At 40.2% G+C, this 21,671-nt stretch overlaps 3 protein-coding genes, 3 long non-coding RNA genes and 1 pseudogene across 15 annotated transcripts in view; 5 read left to right on the plus strand and 2 right to left on the minus strand.

Annotated features, from left to right (window-relative positions):
- The window catches only part of LOC135333745 (uncharacterized), a 67,481-nt gene that overhangs the window by 7,962 nt on the left and 37,848 nt on the right, over positions 1–21,671 (plus strand). The gene's annotated exons all lie outside the window — the stretch shown is intronic.
- Positions 1,528–15,592, plus strand: LOC135331061 (uncharacterized). The gene is made up of 11 exons (XM_064526101.1): positions 1,528–1,583; positions 12,445–12,580; positions 12,714–13,102; positions 13,222–13,338; positions 13,395–13,605; positions 13,656–13,819; positions 13,918–14,094; positions 14,147–14,342; positions 14,398–14,574; positions 14,658–14,921; positions 14,974–15,592. The coding sequence occupies exons 2-10, from the start codon at positions 12,508–12,510 to the stop codon at positions 14,747–14,749; spliced, it is 1,596 nt and encodes a 531-aa protein (XP_064382171.1). The 5' UTR covers positions 1,528–1,583; positions 12,445–12,507; the 3' UTR covers positions 14,750–14,921; positions 14,974–15,592.
- On the plus strand, positions 4,649–6,859 carry LOC135332936 (uncharacterized). Of its 2 annotated transcripts, XR_010393691.1 has the most exons (5): positions 4,649–4,684; positions 4,781–5,235; positions 5,452–5,544; positions 5,975–6,139; positions 6,615–6,859. It is a non-coding gene; the product is annotated as an uncharacterized LOC135332936 (long non-coding RNA). The 2 variants fall into 2 exon arrangements; XR_010393690.1 differs by lacking the exon at positions 4,649–4,684 and having other exon boundaries at positions 4,706–5,235.
- On the minus strand, positions 5,309–6,730 carry LOC135331402 (uncharacterized). 3 transcript variants are annotated; one of them, XM_064526554.1, is made up of 6 exons: positions 6,597–6,730; positions 6,471–6,550; positions 5,933–6,416; positions 5,797–5,865; positions 5,581–5,731; positions 5,312–5,532 (listed from the first exon to the last, which is right to left on the minus strand). In XM_064526554.1, exons 2-6 carry the CDS (start codon positions 6,533–6,535, stop codon positions 5,333–5,335), a joined length of 969 nt encoding a protein of 322 aa, XP_064382624.1. In that variant the 5' UTR covers positions 6,536–6,550; positions 6,597–6,730; the 3' UTR covers positions 5,312–5,332. The 3 variants fall into 3 exon arrangements, with proteins under 3 accessions (XP_064382616.1, XP_064382624.1, XP_064382631.1); XM_064526561.1 differs by lacking the exon at positions 6,471–6,550 and having other exon boundaries at positions 5,314–5,532; positions 6,597–6,719; XM_064526546.1 differs by lacking the exon at positions 6,597–6,730 and having other exon boundaries at positions 5,309–5,532; positions 5,933–6,550.
- LOC135331359 (uncharacterized) lies at positions 6,737–11,387 on the minus strand. 7 transcript variants are annotated; one of them, XM_064526505.1, is made up of 5 exons: positions 11,182–11,383; positions 10,590–10,646; positions 10,176–10,381; positions 7,016–7,953; positions 6,737–6,967 (listed from the first exon to the last, which is right to left on the minus strand). In XM_064526505.1, exons 4-5 carry the CDS (start codon positions 7,910–7,912, stop codon positions 6,737–6,739), a joined length of 1,128 nt encoding a protein of 375 aa, XP_064382575.1. In that variant the 5' UTR covers positions 7,913–7,953; positions 10,176–10,381; positions 10,590–10,646; positions 11,182–11,383. The 7 variants fall into 7 exon arrangements, with proteins under 7 accessions (XP_064382575.1, XP_064382567.1, XP_064382558.1 ...); XM_064526497.1 differs by having other exon boundaries at positions 10,176–10,398; positions 11,182–11,380; XM_064526488.1 differs by having other exon boundaries at positions 10,176–10,395; positions 11,182–11,377.
- On the plus strand, positions 7,952–9,932 carry LOC135333647 (uncharacterized). Its single transcript, XR_010394013.1, has 2 exons — positions 7,952–8,284; positions 8,329–9,932. It is a non-coding gene; the product is annotated as an uncharacterized LOC135333647 (long non-coding RNA).
- On the plus strand, positions 18,131–20,886 carry LOC135331201 (uncharacterized; annotated as a pseudogene).

The following is a 21,671-nucleotide window of genomic DNA, read 5'->3' on the forward strand; positions in this document are numbered from 1 at the left end:
AGAAGCCAGCCATACTTATCTTTATTGTCTCCATAGCAATCAAGAGACACTATAAAATTAATGATAGTAGTGGGCGTTGAGATCTGAGCCCCTCCCCCTTCAGTACCTGCAATACATTATACAGTGATGAGGTTAGTAATCCTCCCTGGGTCCCAGAGCAGCATGGCTTGTCTGTACCTGGAGGAGAGAGGAGACAAAAGCAGTGAGAGAATGGAACACTAGCTATAGTACAGTAGCTAGTAGGAGGAGCTGTGTGTGTGTGCATTGTGGCTGCAAGAGAACAAGCAAATGCATGGTTACATTGAGAGCAGCAGTTCAAACAAAACCATCCACTCCACACAATACAATACCAGCCAATCACCACCACAGCTGACAACCATCAGCCTAGTATTATCAATAATACATAATTATAACACCAGACAACAAAAATTTAATTACACCCATAGCTGTTTGTGTTGTGCAGAGAAGAGATGAGAAATTCCCACAACAACAAATCAATTCAACAGTGAAGACCACCAATTAATTCAGATCATTATTATCATCATAATACCAGACCAGGAATGAATGCACTCCTGACCAGACAAATCATTATAATCAAATCACACATCATCACCAAGCCAGACTGTGCAACAAAATTTCCCAACCACAACAACCAATCAAATCATCCACAGAAGGTTTAGTTTCCTTGCACAATATTTGGTTGCCAAAATGATGATCACCTTTGAGAAAAAATCACACACAAAACAAACACCAAATGCTAAAATCATAAAAAACTGTTCTAAAAATTAAATTCTGCACTATTTTTACCCCTGGGAACAGCTGTTGTTTGCTAGACTCTTCCAGGGCTTGCTGTGGAAAGCCCTTCTTGTTCACTCACTGTCTGGTCCTGTTTCTTACCATTGAATTTACTGTACGAAAATACTCCCACTCACTACTTTCAGTCTGACATCTCTACCAATAGGTGTCAGCTGCAGCAGTCCTGCTTCTCTTGGCTGCTGCTAAAGAATCTGGGTGGGGCTAGGACGCCTTCTAATTCTATCCATCGTCAAGGTACCCATATATAAAGTAAAAAGCTTATATCATACAGAAATTTTTTTGATACAGACGCTTGAATACTACTGTTGTTTTTATACCACCCAACAAACACAAAATATTTATAACATGAACAAACATTTTTTAATAATAATAATTATAGAGCTGCAGGCATGGCCAAGAGGCCACACTGGACCACGGAGGAGGTTCTACAAGACATCTTGAATGATGAGGAACCTGCAGAGGAGTGGGAAGAGGATATGGAAGAGGTAACAGCGGACAGGGATGAGCCAGTCATGCAGGGCAGTGACAAAGAATTTTCTGATTGGGATGAAGGTGGGGTCTAAAACTAAACTGAATACCGATATAATTTATTACAACGCACATGTAGAAATGGAGCCCCCGTCAACAGACAGCAATCCTGCACAAGGTAAATATTAATAATTATAAGGTTAACAATTTGTACCAGCTATTGATAAATCCTTTCCTAGACGACGCAAGTGACGACGACGCAAGTGACGACACAAGTGGTCCAAGCAACTCGTCACACGGTTTGTGCAATGTTATGAAGTACAATTACAATCAGTTCGACTTAATTTACAAAACATTAAATTATAATGTTACCTTGTTTCATATTAATTATAAATTATAGACCAAGGAACAAGTACAGCAGTCATTCAGTGTTAGGTAGTGCCAGACCATCAAACCATCGCCTTGTCCATCCATATATACACAACCATTAACCTACGTAGGGAGATAAAAGACTTGCTACACAACATAGCTATAGCTACTCATCTGTAAATTGCAGCCATTCAGTGTTAGGTAGTGCCAGACCATCACCCTACGTAGGGAGATAAAAGACTTGCTACTCATCTGTATGTATGCTGTTACAGTGGCTCCTCCACAACCATCAACCTACACAGAGAGCATGAGAGACTTGTCACACAACATAGCTAGCTACTCATCTGTGTGTATGCTGTTACAGTGGCTTCTCCACACACAAATCAACCTACACAGAGAGCATGAGAGACACTGTACACAATGGAGCTACTTATCTTTTGCTGTGAAGAGACATCCACCTACACACCATAGAAGCCAGCCGTTGATGTCTCCATAGCTGCACACAAAACAATCGAGAGACACTATAAATGATAGTAGTGGGCGGTGAGATCTGAGCCCCTTCCCCACATCTCCAGTCAAGCCCCACCCCCTTCAGTACCTGCAATACATTATACAGTGATGAGGTTAGTAATCCTCCCTGGGTCCCAGAGCAGCATGGCTTGTCTGTACCTGGGGGAGAGAGGAGACAAAAGCAGTGAGAGAATGGAACACTAGTACAGTAGCTAGTAGGAGGAGCTGTGTGTGTGTGCATTGTGGCTGCAAGAGATGCATGGTTACATTGAGAGCAGCAGTTCAAACAAAACCATCCACTCCACACAATACAATACCAGCCAATCACCACCACAGCTGACAACCATCATCCTAGTATTATCAATACACACACAATACATAATTATAACACCAGACAACAAAATTACACCCATAGCTGTTTGTGCTGTGCAGAGAAGAGATGAGAAATTCCCACAACCACAAATCAATTCAACAGCGAAGACCACCAATTAATTCAGATCATTATTATCATCTTAATACCAGACCTTGAATGAATGCACTCCTGACCAGACAAATCATTATAATCAAATCACACATCATCACCAAACCAGACTGTGCAACAAAATTTCCCAACCCCACAACAACCACACACATAAATGAAAGGTGTCAATTTGGCATGCAAACGCGTGTCAAACTGCTTTCCCAAAAATGAACACACTAACACGGGTGTCAAATTAATATATGTCATTTTTACTGTGTCAAAACTGAAACATGCTGAAACTTTTGGTGTGTCGAACAGAGGTATGTCATTTTAAAACGTCACGGTTACAAGAATATGACCATATAAATAAAAATACACAAAAGGAACGCCGGAATTATACATAAATATCAAGTAAAACTGAATATAACATAATCATAATTGATACAGTCGGTAACTAACTTGGTAATAACTTGGTAACAGTAAATGTACAGTTGGGGTAACTAATGTTGATCTAGCGAGTTTATGAATGATGAGTACTTCACTGTTTTTTTTACAGATGTCTCTTTCACACCCATCAACACTTCCTGTATGAAGAGAAGGAGACCAGAGGCAGGTGATGGCTTGGGGTAACTGACGTAGAAGGCGTAGTATGTTGCAAACAAGCTGATAACCGAGTCAATGACACTGTCGCCCAATACTTCAAAGAGAACCTTTCCTTCACCAAGGATGAACGCTTGCATGCCATTCATGCTCTTGTCAGCAAAAATTGCAAGCCTTGGCTCTGGAAAGGTCTTTTCAGCTGTCACTTCCTCAATATCAGTCCCGACCTGCAACAAATAAGAGTTAAATTTGAGGTGCATGCTTCCACAATAATGACGCATGAAAGGAATTACAGTGTTACTGCCTCCGTATATATAGCCGGTAATTTTCGGGAGACAAAATATTTGATTACCGGCTATAATTATGCGTATATATACGTTGTTGTTTTTACTTACTTGATACAAAGTAAAAGCAGGCAGCTTTAGAGGCTACTCCTGCGGGCCTGAGTTGTGTGTCAATGAACAGAAGTGCCTTGTATAGCTCCGAGTTTCTTCAGAGTCAGTGGGCACTTCACCATCCATCTGCAGCAGAGTTGGAACAATCTTAGTCCAAGAATCTCTGATTCGAGAGATGGATTCCTCCCCACACATTAGCGTGAACTCCAACAGCACCTATAACATTTCAAGACTCAATAAATAACCAAGAAAACATTAGGTGTATAATTATGGTTAAATAAACAATTTAAAGAGCTAACGCACTTACCCATTGATTTCTTGTGAAGAAAGGATTATGTCAAAAGAAGAATTGACATCTTGTCACCTGAATTTCCAATTCTCTTCCTTCTTTGTTGGTGCGTCTCCCTTATTAACTGTGTAATTGCTGCGTTGTTAGGCGCTTTCTTGGTGAATTGGTCGCACAACCGACCGTGGTTTCGATCGTATGCACATTCGTCCACACTGATAACGGAGTCTTGGCCAGGAGCGGCTTCAGCTGGCTTTGCTGCAATTATTTGCACTAAGTGCGCCTTTTCTGTCTTGAGAGGTTTGATTGCTGACGGTACTGACCTCCTTCTCCGATTTCGGAAGAACATAGTAACCTGTTGCTGCATGCATGTTGTATGATTAATTATAGCTATAAAAATTTGCAATTATGTATAATTATAATACATGCATGCATTGTTATTATTGTATAATGCTCACCCAATAGCATCCGTCAATTACAATCTTGTTTCGTAGCTGCTCAAAGCTATTACACAAAACCTTAGCCATTTCGTCGTACTGATTTCCTTTCGGATTCGGGCAAAGACCATAATAGAAGAGGGAAGCTTCTCGTATTAATGCTAGTTTGTCTTTTCCGTAAATTTGTTTCGCTATTATTGCTCTGTTTACTCTCTCACTGAATACTGGTGGAAGTGGGCACGGAGTTGGTAGGGTCTTCGTAGGTGCTGCCAGCACCAGTGGGCAAGGAGTTGGTAGGGTCTTCGTAGCATTGCCAGCAATGACTGGACACCAATTAAAATATGTCAGTAAATCAGTTAGTAATTTTCTGTATATTACGGTATGATTTTATATGTGTTCTTATGAGACCAAAGGCTATGCTTCCCTTTTTCCCTTGTAGGGAGCTACTTTCAGTTGATTTGCCGATACAAAGAAGAAGAAATACACCTTAGCTAACCTTGGAATCCCACAAGAAGCTAGCCAGCCAGCTTGTATAAGTTCCCTAACTGCTTTTGTTGATCAATGTTTCAGCGCTTGTCTCGTGTATTGTATTGTAAAATTTGATTATTTTGTATTTTTGTGTTTGATTTGCGGCATTCTTACACATATATTTTCATTTTTGCCGATTGCCAGCAAAAATATACGGCCTACTCTGCTGCTTAAAGCGGCTGCTGCTCGATATAAAGTGGACTAAGCGGTTCCAAAATGTGTCCAGTTTTGTCAAAAAATCCACAATTATCAATGACGTATCGCATTATCTACACATACCCAAGAGCTGCGTAGAGCCACTAATTTGGGGAATTCCCCATTAATCGCAATGTACCAGCAATGTAAAGTGAGTGTATATGGCTGCAAGTAAGTATAGGCTAGCAGTCATTTACTTGAAGATAGTAAATGTGTACAATCTATCAGGATATATAGTATACTATATTATTATGTTGGGTAGAATTAATCATGATTCAGAGTCAAGTCGTGGCTGTTTGTTCATGTCTACTAAATCTAATGGAGTTTTTCGTATGTACTTTCGTTTCTTTCGCTTAAATTGTGATGTCTCGTCTATTCTCGCTTCAGCTTTCAGAACCTCCCCCACTGGGTCATGCAGATTACTGGAGAAGTAGTGTCTCTTGGCGTCATCATTATTTTTCTCCACCCCTAGAGAAAAAGGTGATTAAAATGTTATCTCTTTACACTCGAACTCACCTTGTCCACTAAACATCTTGACATTTCCGTATTTTGAAATAAAGTAAGGGAAGTGAAAGACCAGTGTGTGCATATAGGGCGTAATATTCTTTTCCTGAAACCCTTGACACTTGTGCTTCAAGCTCAAGAAAAGCCTTATCCAGTCTTTCGCCTATCATGATAGATTATAGTAAATTAGATACAATGGTTCTCCCTACTAGTAAACTAACACTATACCTTTTGCTCAACCACTTCACTGGGAGGTGGAGTCCAGCTAGAAACCATCTTATACAAAGAGAGAAATTCCTATAGAGCCAGACCATATAAATAATTATGTTTGTAAAATGCGAAGGGAAATTTAATTAGTACTCACTGTCCAAAGTTGGGCCATTTTAGCTTGAATTTCTTCCTTCAGTAGGTCAGCAAACCTCACTGGGAGACGTTCCAGAAACTTCTTGGTGTCGTTCCCCTGCAGTGATGTCCATTCGTAATGTCCAGAAGCTTTGCCATCTGGACCCCTTGCTTCCCATACCCTGAACGTGATACCACAGTCTTTAACGATCGTCTGTAGTGTTTGTAGGTGAGTGAGTATATGTGCGTTTCCTTGTCTGTCTTGTTTAGCAGATGCCACTATCTCTAGAATGAGATTTCTTGTTAAAACGTCAGCTATACGTAGGAGTAGGTGTAGCTCATCGGGTATTATATGGTCTGGCTCTATGTTCAGTAGTGGTGTTGTAATTGATCCTAGTCGTACACTTGCTGGTTTACTGCTGGGAAGTGCGCCTTTTGCTTGTAGGGAACTCAATGTTCTTGCATTTGTTACGGTGTAGTCAGCCCTATCCTTTGACATATCCCACCTATAGCGGCAAATGGGGAAGCTAGGTTTAAGCATATAATAATTATAGATATACCTTTCATCCTTCTTGATGGTACACCAGACACAAGCGTACATAGAGGTTGCTTTGTTGAGGCCCATACTCAGTAAAAGAAACTAATAATGCAATTTTTATAGTCAGTAATTAACTATACATTCTCACCTTGTAATCACTACCCAGGAAAAACTCAAGGCGGTACTCTGTTTCATCAACAGTGAGTAGTGGGTGTGAAATGATGTCGTTCAACTCCTTCAATACCTCAGATAGTCCTGAACTAATTGTTTCATACGACTCTTCGGCTTTTAGGCCAGCAAAAGTATGATTGCCTGTATGAATGTCAATATAAAAATATTTTCACCACTTTCTCGTTTAATATTTTTATTGTTAAGCTTACCCATGCCTGATAAAACATTGTCTTGAATTTCTGGAAATGCAAATGAGAGAAGTATGATATTGGATGATCTTGTGAATCTGGCTCCGTCACCACTGAGTTTTACTTTTACTGGTTGGGTGATAGCTTTCCCTGAATGAACCTAAAATAATAATCCATAATAATAATGTATAATTTCTTCTTTACTTACGATCTTAGCTAGCTCTTCCTGGATTGCAGCTTTCGGTGGTCTATAAGCACCAGGATAAGGACCTTCGAGATGTCGGATGTCGAGAGAGTTGTTAATTGAGAGGCGAGCATCCTTGATTCGGTACAGTGGTGGTAAATCAGATGCGACGCTCAATTCATGATAAGCTTCGTCACTCACAGCAAACCTGTCAAGTACATAAAGAGCTTGCTGTACCCTCGCAGAATCGTTTGGTGAAAGAGCTGGCGTTTGATGTTGTGGCTTGTGAGATGGGCTAGATAAAAAATTGAATTTGATGGGAGATCCTGTCTGTTTGCGTAGCTCTAAAGATTCTGGCTGAAGACCGAATGATTCACAAAACCAAAGCGCTTGCTCTGCAGAGCTCTTACAGTGTGCTAGCTTTCGTTTTACCTGTCGTGGTGATACCTCGTGAACTTTTTTGCCTTTGTTGATGTGTGCTGTGGTAGGTCTACTTGTTTCGGGGATTGTTGTTGGCTGTGGAGATTCAGTGGATAGTTGCTGCTCAATTTCAGAATACGATTCTGCTTCTCCATCAAGCACGAAGAGGTTGTATTCTCCAGCAAGTACGGCATACCTCCTTCTTCCTTTTAGCCCCCGTATCCTTCTTGCTACCTTGCTAGCTTGTTCTGCAAGCCTTTTCTCCAGACGATCGCTTTGTGCTAGTTTAACTATTGTTACCATGCTATTAACTAAGCTAATGAATGTCTCTTCTGCCTTCTTGTTCATGTACCAATGATGCAGCAACTCGATAGGAATAGAGAGAGAGAAGTTTGGCTGTACTTGTGGTTCTGTGTGGCTGAAGTCAGAGTACTTCTTTGCTGAATTTGAGATGGTGATGGACAGGCTCTCTGCTCTTCTGGACTGCTTGTTTACTGCCATAGCTAGGAGGCCCGGGATAATGGAACAAAAGGTCCCTTGAGCTGTTATGTAACAAAATTAATTAGCCATGTCAATATGAGTGGGCGGGTGAATAGGCTGCGGTGTTATCACCCACTAAATTAACCACAGTACTCATTCAATAGCATGATAACACTTCTCAGATGCATTATGGCGGGTATTTTGCGACCTCTGGTTCTCTTAGACTTATTACAAAATGGCTGACCAGACATTCTCAAGATCCAAGCTCAAGAGGCTCAATCGAAAAGCTAGAGTTGACAAAATTGGCAAGCAGCTGTGTATGGAGAAGAAGAGCCTTGAATGTGCCGAGAAAAATGTTCAGAATTGGAAGAAGAAGGCAATAGATTATAAACTGTAAGTTGCTGATTAACAGCCAGTAAATAATATTGTTCATACAGGGAACTCAACGTGTATCGAGCTAAGCAATTACGGACAGGAACTCTGGGAACATCCTGCAGTCACCAACGACCACTAAAGTTACTAACAGCAGCCATGAAGACGAGTGCAATCAGTCTACCCAAGGCAACTCCAAGAATGTGTACGAATGCTGATATTATGCGAGGAGTTACTGTAGTTCCAGAGATAAGTGAGAAATGTTTAGCAGATGGGGGTGGTGATGTTCATATAGGAAATGGTCGGTTTGGAACATGCTCTCGTATGATTTTTAAAGAGTGTTTTGACGTCTGTGTCAAAACATTTACTTCCGACTCCTCAATCGAATCGATTAGGCATGAAGCCAGTATATTACTTACATTAAATTCCAGCCCTTATATACCACACTGTTTTGGTATTTGTTCCACCAGGAGAGCTTTAGTAATGTCTAATGTAAGCGTGAAGCAGCAACAAGTTTCATTATAATTATTCTGCCTTGTATTCGACTAACGAAATTAAATTAAGCCCTAAGACATGGATGCAAATACTGATCCAAATTTGTGATGGTCTATCATACATGCACAAGCTGAGTATTCTTCACAATGATCTTAAAGTAGACAACGTAGTATTAGGGACTACTTTGTTAGAATGTATCCGGCCATGTATTGTGGATTTTGGAAAGGCATGTAAAGAAAAGCATGCTAAGAAGTACTGCCTGACCGAGGAACAGAAAGTTATTTACATAAAAGAACACACTCAAGTAGCTCCAGACCTCCGCGATGGGCTTGTTTTACAGAGCACACAGAGCGATATATACTCATTAGGTAGAATAATGAAGAAGATGAACTCCATTGTAATTAAGTCAACTGAACTTGCCCATGTAATTAAGGAATGTCTTTCTTATCATGCTCATGACCGTCCTAGCTTAGAAACCATTTCTCTTAATGTTGAATGACTATGTGACTAATTATGTCTTACATTCATTCGTTCATGTTTAAATCTGGTGCTAGCTTTAACTATGACATAGTCTATGTATAATTGTAGGCAAATCCGTGCTCTCTAATGGAAGGCTGACAAGGTTAGCTGTAAGTCGGGATGCGTGTTGACCCAGCCATTTGTTTGAGAGTCATTAAAAGCATTATGGTAGAGAATTGGCCTGAAGCAGTTAGTTATGAGTCACATAGTGCGTATTGGCTGCTCAGGTTGGGCCATGCATGCATTAACAATTAACAATTAACAATGATCAACAACGTTTTTTCACCAGATTTACACATACAATTTCAGATAGTAGTCTAGGTGACTCTAACATTTCACCATTGCTATTTCTATATGTTTTCGGTCCATACTTAATTCTAGGACATACTACAATAGGAAAATCTACTGTGCAGCCATTGCCATATCTATCATACAAAATATACCAACTACCTATAAAATATTCATCGTTAAAATCAGTTTGTTGAAGTTGGAGCTTTCCGCGGGTCATTTGGGTTCCTCGATCTTTAAATAGGTAACGAAATACATCTAGCCGGAAATCTATAGTTAAATTACAGGATTTTACAGTACCTAAATTTAAACTACATTGAATGGACAGAACAAATCTTCTTGTTGCGTCGCTTATAAGCTCGGTATGTGGTGCTTGTGGTGTATTGTATGATCTGAAAGGGGGGAAATGTGCAGATATAATTATAGTAATACACAGTGCACTGCCATGCCATACTTAATAATCTTACTGGATAGTAGAGATAGTCACATCTTCCTTAGCGACCCATGAAGACTGTTCCAATGAGTAACCAGCCCACTTTACCAAATACTCCGTTTTCCCCTAGAAATAGAATCAATCGTATAGGGCTATATATCATAAAATGTTACGTACCTTAGTTAGTCGATGATGAATTATCCTCTCAACAAGGAAGACCCCTTCTGGCAGACTGTCATCAGACTTACAGCTCAGAGTGGTTCTCACATCTCGTGCTTCCCGCATGCTAGATAAGTCCATGTCAGCCGAGCTTATATTATGGAGGTAGGAATAGTATCCTTTCTCAGGTCGTTGCCTCTTTGACGAGTCCATAACAGGTCGATCTGCATGAACAGGTCTGCTGGAAGATTAATAATTAGTGACCATAAAGATTTTATCTCTATTCATTTGAACACTTTACTACCATTGATTGCATGCTATTACTGTCATGTGAATCAGTAAATTACTATACAAAAAAGAACAGAGAAAGAATTGAGATGGGAAATTGCTGCCACTTCCACCCGTACCCGTACTACATCGACTCCGACTTACGAGAGATCAGGCACCACAGGAACTCCTTTCCTATTGGGTCGCTAGTAAAGATGGGAACTGAGGGAAAACAATTTTATTTTACAACAGCAGATGATACTGGAACACATTATTTTCCGATGGGGTCTCAGAAAAAGGCCCAGAACTATTTAAAGAAAGTTGTGAGGCTCAGCCAAACATACGATGTCCAGGTGTCAGAAGTTTTAAATCCAGACTACACGTTGCTAGGATTTAGAGCCAAAAAAACAAAAGAAGAAAGCACAAAAGAAGCGGACAACAAAGAGCCAAGAAAGAAAGTTAAATTTAATTTAGTAAAAGTGTTGTAACTAGAACAGGACTGAGAAGAATATGACTGAGAACTGACTACTATACTGTACTGTTCTATATAATTATTTACTGTGGTAGATCTCTCTAGTCACTGTTACAGGCCGGTAAAAGTAATAACAAAATACTGAGCTGGCAGTACTGCATGCTCAGTATTTTGTTATTACTTGTACCGGCCTGTAACAGTGACTAGAGAGATCTGCCACAGGATAGAATCTACCACAGAAGTCTACATGAGCTCAACCAACAGGTAAACAATAATATTACTCACCAGCACCAGTGCAGTGAACGTAGCTAGTTCAGCGAAGATCTTGCGCACGCACTACAATAGTCTATAGTAGCATTTATTTCCGCAGTAGTTAAAATGATTGAGTAATATTTGAATTTTCATATAAATAGAACAAATATTTAGACAGGATGCTAGAACAATAGTGTCCAAAATACAATGGCAATTGCTGGCAATGGTGCTGCCAGCACTTTGTACTCTTCTGTCCGTGGCTTTTTAGCAGGTGGTTCAGCTGCTTCATCACTTCTTGCAGGCAGCATTGCTAGAGGATAGTTGGCCACAGCTTCGTCCTCAAAATCCCCCATGTTGTAATCCTCTATCAGATTATAGCTGGCACTCATTTGACGTATCGTACCACTCATGGAGCAATTTTCCTGTAGTTATAAAAGAACGTATATATTATGTCTCAAACTTAACACCACAGAATAAGGGTATTTCGTGGCCAAAAAATTGCCGCTTTGTTAAAGAATTGCACACTTGTGCAATGTATGAAATAGAAGCCCCTGTAGTGTGCTATGGTGGTTAGCAACAATTGTAGTTGAACGCCCACATTTACCACAATGCTCAGCTCAGTAGAATGGGGTAGAATGAGAATTGCAGTTGAATACAGTACAATGGGTACAATAGAGCACGGTATAGAATGGGTAGCATATTCTAGAATTGCAGTACAATGGGTTAACTCTTTTAAGCACTCAACAATTAAAATTACCTGCTTATAACTATGGTACTAAAGTAAAATGTGTAAATGATTCTAACCTTTTCAAGAAGAGATTTGAGTGCCATCCTCAATCCACTCTGCGGCAACATATGCTTAAATTCCTCAAAGTCATTGGGTAGTTGAAGCAGTGCAATGCCATCAATTAGGTTTTCTGTAAGTGCAAACAGATAATAATGTACTATAAAAGCTAAGAATATACCTAAGAAGACACTATAATAATTATTAGTCTACGAGTTGTACCTTTGAATGCAGAAACTACTGTTTCAGGAAAGCAGTTTTCCCTCAAGAGTCTCCCCACATCAGTTACAGACAACTTTTCCATCTCTTTCAAGGTTCTTTCAAGGTTTCTAAGTAACAAGTCTAGAGAATATTGCTCTAGGCTATATCTAGTGCGCATGCGCTCTAGATAAAACTGCATAAAATATCGAAATTGGCAAAGCAGTTAGCTCATCAGGTCTCTATAGATATATCTCTCCGTATTAATTATGGCTGACAACTGTGTAGTGACCTGTTGCATGTGTCTTTTTCAGTGCTATTCCCACAAGTCTCTGCTAAAGCACACTCTTGCTGTTCATCAAAATGATCCAAGATTTATGGTCAATTGTAGTGTATGTGGCAAGTCAGCAACAAAATGGGAGACTTTGAGGAAGCATTTACGAAAGCATGGTAAGTCAGCTAATGAGATCATACATAATAATAGATCTAGCATTAAAACTACTACTATTTAATACATCTATAGTTTTGAATATTACATCTATAGTTTTGAAGTACTTCAACCATTTTTTATAATTATATACAGATGTTCAGATCGACGCAAGTGATCCAATTACAAGTGACCCAGAATCTTGTACAACCACAAATGATGACGTTGACGACGATTCACTACCATCGGTTACATCGGCTCATCCCAAGTTTGACCGGGCCATGTTTCTTCTTCGCAGCACTAGCAGTTTAGCACTTAATTATTCAAGCATCAAACATCTATGCGAATCAACACAGACACTAATGGAGCAAACTGCAGGACAAATGCAGCAGAAAATGTTGTGTTGTCTTCAAGAAAAAGGCATCACTGTGGATGAGGTCGTGAAGAAGATTGTCACAGAATGTTGCAATGTTGATGAAATGTTTAGCGGTTTGTCTTCACGAGCGTTAAGAGAGAAATACTACAAACAGCATCTCAATTATGTGGTAATTAACGTATTATTTTGTTATCAGTACAATGTAGCATGAAGGTACATGCATTGTTTTATCATCTCATCATGTTAAATTACTGTATATGCATGCAATTACAAAATGTATGTTACTAGGAACCATCACCATCACTTCTCGACAAGAACTGGGACTGGGTGAATGACCACGGCAAGATGCATCTGAAGGAGGTTGAGGCTAAGGGGTACTACATTGATCTCTGGGAGAGCTTGAAGGTTTGTGCTATTTACCAACTCAATCACTGGTTTTATTTTTATAACTTAATTGTCAGAGTTTGCTATCAAATCCTGCTGTTAGAGAAGAGATCATTGGAAAAAGTTATGTCAGTACAGATGGTAGCATGCGCGATATCTGTGATGGGGACTTTGTTAAGAAACATCCAGTCTTTCGAGCACATCCAGATGGTTTACAGTTTTTACTGTATCATGATGACATTGAAGTTTGTAATCCTCTCGGAACCAGTGCTGGAGTTCACAAGTTTGGTGAGAATTGCATTACATGTTGGTTTATACCTTTTTATAATGACATGTAGGTGTGTTTTACTATATATATACATTGGGAAACATAAGACCAGTGTTTCGATCATCGCTCCAAGCTATTCAACTACTTGGAGTGGCTAAGTCATCGGACATGAATCAGAGTGCACGTGATATCCTCCTCAGAAACTTTGTTCAATGCATGAAATTGCTTTCAACAGTAAGTGTTGCTGGTAGTTTTCTTTTTTTTAACATTACTGTGACGTACCTATGATAATGGATATCTCGTGTGTATACATTTCAAATATGCTATTGCAGGATGAAGGATACAGGTTAGAGCTAGACTCAGGTGTGGTAGTACTTCATGGAGCTGTCGTCTGTCTCTGTGGTGACATACCTGCTAGTAATTTTCTTGGAGGGTTTAAAAAAGGTGTTGGGTTTGCGCTACGGAAATGCAGGCAGTGTCTTTGTTCGAAGGAAGATTTAAAACATAATGTGAGTTAAAAAACCACTGGTGCTAATTGTATTAATTTTTAACTACTTATAGTTTCATGTTGGTGCGTATACCCTGAGAGACTCTCATAGTCACAACCATTACTGTCAGCTAGTGGAAAGTGATGTGAATGGATGTTTGGGGTACTCAACTACGTATGGAGTGAATAATGCGAGCATTCTTCTGGACATTCCATTCTTTGATGTCACCAAATGTCTTCCGTACGACATAATGCACACAATATTTGAAGGTAAAAATTCATTCAATAGCACACAAATATAATTATTATTGCTTCTGTTCATTAGGTGTTGCTCCACGTCTCCTCAAAGAGCTTCTTGTTACTTTTATCAATATCAAGAAGTACTTCACCTTGTCAGAGCTCAACCAGTCTCTTGCATCCCACCATTACGGATATTCAGAGCTTGACACCAAACCAAACACAATTACTGGGTCGACAATGGAGTATCATATCAAACAGAAAGGTGAATGTTCATATCATTTTCCCCACTTTTGTACAATGCTTACTTTCATAATTAAAAAGCACATAAATCATCATTACACGCAGCTTCTCAGATGAAAGCACTGATCCGATTATTCCCGTTTATCATGGGGGGCTTTGTTCCAGAGGGCGATGAACACACTGGGGTCTTCTCCTAACTCTGTGGGATATCTGCACAATGGTGACCGCATTTGTGGTTACAGAGGCAGATGCTTCTGATCTGGCATGGAAAGTAGAGTTGTTGCTAGAAACATATGTGCAACTCTATCCAAACTCGCCCTATGTTCCAAAGATGCATTATCTTCTGCATCTACCTGACGAACTATTAAGGTATTCTAAAATGTCTAAATTAATGCATAAAGTATATACTTTATTTCATTAGATTTGGTCCACCACGAAACACATGGTGTATGCGGTTTGAATCCAAGAATAAGGAGTTAAAAGGTTTCACCTCAAACTGCTTTAAGAATGTCCCATACAGTGTGAGTGTCCGACACCAGCAGAGGTATTGTCACCTTCTAGCAGTGCGTCCTGGACAAGAGATGTCAAATTTCTTGTACAAAGGAGATGAAGTATCCTCAGGTAAATTTCTATTGCTGTTTGTAAATACAGAATAATTATTACTTTGGAGCTAACTTTTCCTAGGAAAATCTGTCATTTTGGACAATGATCTGGTAGCACCGGTTACACAACTGTGTGGATTGGACCACCCTCAGCTGCCACTTGTTGCTTATCGGTTAGTTTCGTTAACTTTCACAACAAGCTTGTACCAGTGTATACATTTTTAATTGTTACGATGTCAGCAAACAAACCCACAGCATTCTGTTTAAAACAACAGTAACTACATGCAATCAAATCAACCACAGAAGGACCACCACCAGTAGTCCAGTAGTTTCCTTGCCCAAGGGACTAATACAATAAGGGCATAATAAACTAAAGGGACCCTGTGACTGTGAGTACCATTAACTAATCTAGCACAGAAGTAATCAACCAGAATGTGTGGGATGATTCAACAACAGTAGACTCACAGAGACAACACCTCCTTGCTCTTGAAGACCTCGTCGACTCCAGTTGCAACAAGCCTGGCACGCAAGGCTTGCACAAGTGCTCAAGACTACTCTTCACTAATCCAGTCAAAAGCTACAGTTCCCTTGGCACACCTACAGTTTAGTTAAAGCCTGAACTTACCAATTCCATGTGCAGTAGGCACAGAGTTAAGATCCTAAAAAAGCTGTCATAACAGATTAGCATAAGCAGCAGTTGTCTAACTATATTATAGCTAGCTATTCTAATGATCCTAGCTATTAAACTAACTATTGGAACTGATAACGAGATCCCAATTATGGCAGGATCCTGTGCTGCTTTCCCTTTAGGCAGTTACTAACGGCAGAGTGCTCCCTCAATAGACTGGAGTGCCATGAGTAATCCATCTTTGCACCCCGAAGGCTGGTTCGACAATGGTTTCAAGAACAAGAAGATGCTGTCCTGCGACCCGACTGTTGAAGAACCTTCCACACACATTCTGATTGATTACTTCAGTGCTATGGACACCATCCCTCCTCCTTCCCCCCCCCCCACCAAAGGGTTCAAGGCCATGCAGGTAATATACTCTTAGCCATGCGTATTTAAAACAGTACACAAAAAGCGTTGTCGACACGAGTTTAGCCATGCATACATGCATTTAATGTGCGCTTTGCTGGCAAGTATGTATCTATTAAGCTGCATGCATGACCTACACACCTCACAGTCAAGAAGGGGCCACCACACTTAGACACACGGAATACCAGAACATAAACCTTCCACTCTCAACAAACAAAGCAACACCGATACACTCAAAGGCCAGAGAGTGAACAATCGAATGCAACAAGATACACACACACCACATGCAACAAGCTACACACAATATGAACATGCAGACGTATAGTTTCAAATTACAAATGACTCCTGCAGCCTGCACTGCTTCCGATGATCCAGCTCTATCTTTCCATGGCTGGATATTCGCGATGGTTCTGCAACACAGTAAAAGGCCTGCGCTGTTTCTGCAACACAGCCTGGTGAAATGCTCGCGATGTTCTGCAACACAGTGGAAAGCTTGCGCTGTTTCTGCAACACACTGGATGGTTCGCGATGTTTTTGTAACACGGCTGCAAAAAAATCAAGTCAATAGCAATCAATAAAACATGACCAAATAGACAACTACAATGCTTCAAAAAAGGCTTCCTAGCGTAACATTCCTGCAAACATGCGAGCTACAAGCAAGCAAAGAAACTCACCTCTTCCAGCAACACACTTCGCTTCTTCTTCAACGAGCATGCTGACTATAAAAGGGGCGTGCCCTGGGCACTCGAGGCGGAAATGATTAAATATGGCCGCGTGCGGTAAACTCTCTGGCCTCTTTTGCTTCACTGCTCGCTTCATGCACACATGGTTTTACTTTGATACGCCCCTTATACCTAGCCTCCTTCGCAGCCTCTCCTTTTTCTGTTCTTTGTCACAGAAGAGAAATATTGGAGAACAAAGAAAGAAAGAAGGAAGCAACTAAGAAAAAGGAGAGCTGCCTTGCTAAGTCGCGTGATCCCCTACTGAAGTAGACAAATTTTAACGAGTGTGGGCGAGAGAAAACCTCAATAACTGTCCTCCCACACAGTACTTGGAGCGCATTTACCAGGAACATAATCTGTTATGAACAGTACAGTGCAGTACAGTGCAGTAGAGTCAGCCTTCGTGAGACCTTTAGTCAGTAGAGGAAGTATGAAAGACTAGAGTAGAGTAGACTATACTGCTGTAATAATTATATCTACTAATCAAGTGGGTCTGTTCTGAACTCAGGAAAAAAAACTGAGCTAAATTTAGATATTTAGTCTCTTTAGTCTTTACTAGGTAAGCCCTGTCTACGATGTTGATTCTGGCTTACTATCTACGATGCTAACAGCTTTTATTTAGAGTTTGCAATGCGTAGGCTCTGTCAGGCTCCGCCTAGTTGGGCGGAGTCCAACCAACGCTGGTTGGACTCCGCCCAACTAGGCTCCGCCCAGCTAGTGATTGCCCACGTTCATTTTCACTTGTCTACCACTTGTCTACCGTCACCCCAGAGGAGGCTGGAACCACTTGACCTTAGCTAATTAAGGTCACTAATTGGATTTATCCAAACCTCTCTTGCAGACTACTTCAAGCCTAGTTTTTAGTGTCTATCAGTTTAAAACGTTATTTTTTAGGGGGGATCAAATTTTGTTTTCGCCAATTTTGCTCAGAAGCAGAGATACAATCAAAAGTCTTGCTCTTGCACTAGCCTCGATATCATGAGCGGCTTGTTCTCGAGGTCACTGCATACTGGCTTTGAGACTTGTATCTCTGTTTCTGAGCAAAATTGGCGAAAATAAAATTTGACCCCCCCTGAAAAATAAGTTTTTAAACTGATAGACACTAAAAACTAGGCTTGAAGTAGTCTGCAAGAGAAGTTTGGATAAATCCAATTAGTGACCTTAATTAGCTAAGGTCAAGTGGTTCCAGCCTCCTCTGCCGTCACCCAACTTAGCAAGGCAGGCTCTCTCCTTTTTCTTAGTCTCTTCCTTCTTTCTTTCTTTGTTCCTCCAATTAGTCCCGTATTTTATCTTATTGAACTATGACAAAGAACAGAAAAAGGAGAGGCTGCAAAGGAGGCTACCTTATACCTGCATGCATGTAGCACCTTGGCTCACAAGATACTTTGTTCAAAAAAGAGCAAAAAAAAATGGCTGAAAGATGTGACAACTCTCGTTCTCTACCCAAGAAGAAGCGTGCTAGGCATGGTTTTTTCGGTACCAAATGGAGTTGAATTTCGATACTGAAGATGTAAAGCAGGCTTTTGTAGCTAGGATAGATAGGGCAAAGCGTTCTCTTGCTGCTACAGCTAGAGGCTCATTGCCCTTGGACAGCAGAGAGCTTATTTCTGTCCTGTTGGACAAGTTGGAGCAGGAGCAGGAGCAGGCAGGTGCTGTTCCTGAGAGAGAAGACCTACAATCTGATAAATCCAAAGTCTTCCCAATGTTGGAGAATTCAGGTTTGTGTGTGTCAATAGCTTTGTATAAAGACGTTACTTCTTGTTTAGGAATATTTACTAGCAATACTGACGCTAGTGATGAACAGTTGTTCGTGTGTGAACTGAAGACTTTGTTCCGTCTTTTCACTGGCCTATCCCAAGCATGTGACCAGTGCCAATCTTATTGTCGTAGGCCGACCAATTTTCGCCAGGTATTTCTGATCCAATAGACCCCAATACATGATGTATGCAATATAATATTGTTTTTCAGAACGGGCATGTTGTCCGATTTGAATTCAAGTGTGGAAAATGTGGAAAGCGACAGTGGTGGGCTAGCTCGCGAACACTCGGTGGACGATACCTTGTCAATCAAAAGTGAGTATAATTCCATACGTTTTCAAAATTAACTTGGAATCCTATTTATTGCAGGATCGTCCATGCTTTTACTTGTGCTGGAGTTCTCCCAAGCCAGTACCTTCACTTTAGTAGTCATGCTGGCTTGGGAAAAGTTAGTTCATGGTATATTTCATCAAGTAAGTGTATGTTATAATTGTACTCTTACAAAACACTGTCACGTTACAGTGTACAAGAAAGGTGGATACTTAGACGTCGTGAACGCTTGTGCCAAGGCATCCATGTTGAGAGCGATTGACGAAGTGAAGGCATTGCCTGGTTACTCGCAGGACGGTGAGGTAATGAATTCTTATGTGCTAGTTTTGTTTTTGTTTTTCAGTAATGACTTTATCAATAGTGGGTAATAACAGATGCTCGCCACGACTCAACAGCAAATGCTTATAACACGACTGTTCCCTGTCTCTCGGGAAGGTAAACTAATTATTTTCATTATCTACAAGTGTGCTGCTGTCGTTTATCATATGAAAATTATCTTTTTCTAGTACGAAAAGAATTGTTGGGTGTTCGACTGTTTCCAGGAAAGAACACATCTGTGCTCAGACTCGAGAAGTAGCGTGTACTAAGATAGTTCTTCCGGAAGTCATAGATAAAGGTATGTTCAAGCATCAACATTATGAGGTTGTGTTTATTTTTTGTGGATATTATGTCTCAGGTCTCAATATTGTTGAAGTAGCACATGATAATCAGCCAGTAGTCAAGAGATGTCACTGATGATCTCAACCTTACAAACTTGTACGACACATGGCATGGTAAGTGTGTAGAATCTCAAATCTCAATTATTACCGTGTCCGTGTATTTTCAGGCACTAAGAATGTAGCGAAGAAGATGAAGAAAGTAGCAATTGGGACCAAAAAGGCTCAAGGAAAGACGTGGTTTCCAGAGTTATCTGACAAATGTAAGCTTTGATTATAAAATTGCTCAGTAACATAAAAATATTTGTCAATAGGTAAAAGTACGAAAGTTCACTTGTACTACTGCATGTATGAAGAACTGTGAGCAGTCAGCAGACAATCTAAGAAAGAACATTCTGAATATCGTTAAACATTATCAGGTGAGTGTGTATGATAACAAGTTGTCCGTACTCTGTACACCAATAACATTTATAATCGTGTTCTCAGAACGAGCACTCAGATTGTAACGAAGCGTCACCCTGTAAGCATCCAGGGTACAAGCCCACGAAGATAAAACTAGAGGATCCTCTTGCAATCGAGTCATTCACGTCAGCACTAAAAGACACCCTTATTTACAAGAATGCCGAATCATTGTCGAGTGAGGTTTTTTTCTAATTATATTAAAATTCATATGATGTTGTTTTTACAGTGTCGAGACACATTCTGGGTGGAGTCTTTCAATCACCAGCTGCTCACATACATCTCGAAACGTGTACACTTTGGGGAAGCTACATTCAACATGAGAATGAACCTTGCTATTATGGACTGGGTACGTTATGCTGGCTAATAATATTATATGTGTGACTGTACATTCATTCATTTGTTTACTTCAGAACGAGAATGTACGTAGAGGGTGTACAAGTGAACGACTGGTTCAGGACATGAGAAGACCGGATCGTAGGACTCCCGTAAGAGTGCTGAAGGAAAAATCGTTCAACTTTGCCGGAGAATATGGGAGAATTACGAGCAGCAGAGAAAAGTTGACCTCAGGTACTGCGTAATATATTTTATGTGCAATCTACATAATTTATTTTACATATAATTTTATAATTTTGCTACATATATATATGTGCAGTGAGTTTGTAGAGGACGTGCAACCTGAGCAATCAGATGAGCCAGTAGATGAAAACGAGGACCTATTAAACGATGGTGTACATGTACTTGACGAAGATCTTTATGAAGACATATAAAGTAAGTATGTATCCGTGCAAATTTTGACTAGCCAATCAGCATTTTATATTTGCATTTTACATAATTAAACAATAAAGGAAGTAGAAGACTGGAAGTCTGTGTATGGAACTCCATCTGGATTTGGGAATCGTTCACGCACCTCCTGGAAAAGGTATATAGCAATTGATCGTACTTGCACTGTAAAGTGGGCATCATTTATAACTTACTCAATAATTATTATTATTGCAGCTCAAGTTGAAATAAAAATGTTTAAGATAATAATTGTTATGGTGGAATTATCTACTAGTGAGTGAGTGGTCTGATTGTTCTCTCACTTGTTAGATTCGTGAGGGTCAGTTGTTCACTCTGTTGGATGCTGATGATGATCCACCCATTGGACGTCAGATAAAAATACAATCGACCTAAGAAACAGTGAGTACTGCCGCGTGCAGAGTGTGACTCTTTCCCTTACCAAACGTTTTGTAGTTTGTGCTTTTTGCGCTGTACTTCCCCTTGCATGTGTGACTGTGTTTTGTAGTTTGTGTGGTTTTTGCGCTGTACTCCCCCCTTGCATGTGTGACTGTGTTTAGTCACTATAGCAATAGTTTTACGTTCCCATGAGTGGAGGTTCAATTCACTAGCAATAGTTTTGCGTTCCCGTGAGTGGGTTCAATTCACTAGCAATAGTTTTACGTTCCCATGAGTGGGTTCAATTCACTAGCAATAGTTTTAAGTTCCCGTGAGTGGGTTCAATTCACTAGCAATAGTTTTAAGTTGCCGTGAGTGGGTTCAATTCACTAGCAATAG

Source organism: Halichondria panicea, chromosome 1 (genome assembly GCF_963675165.1).
Source record: "Halichondria panicea chromosome 1, odHalPani1.1, whole genome shotgun sequence".
Lineage (NCBI taxonomy): Eukaryota > Metazoa > Porifera > Demospongiae > Suberitida > Halichondriidae > Halichondria > Halichondria panicea.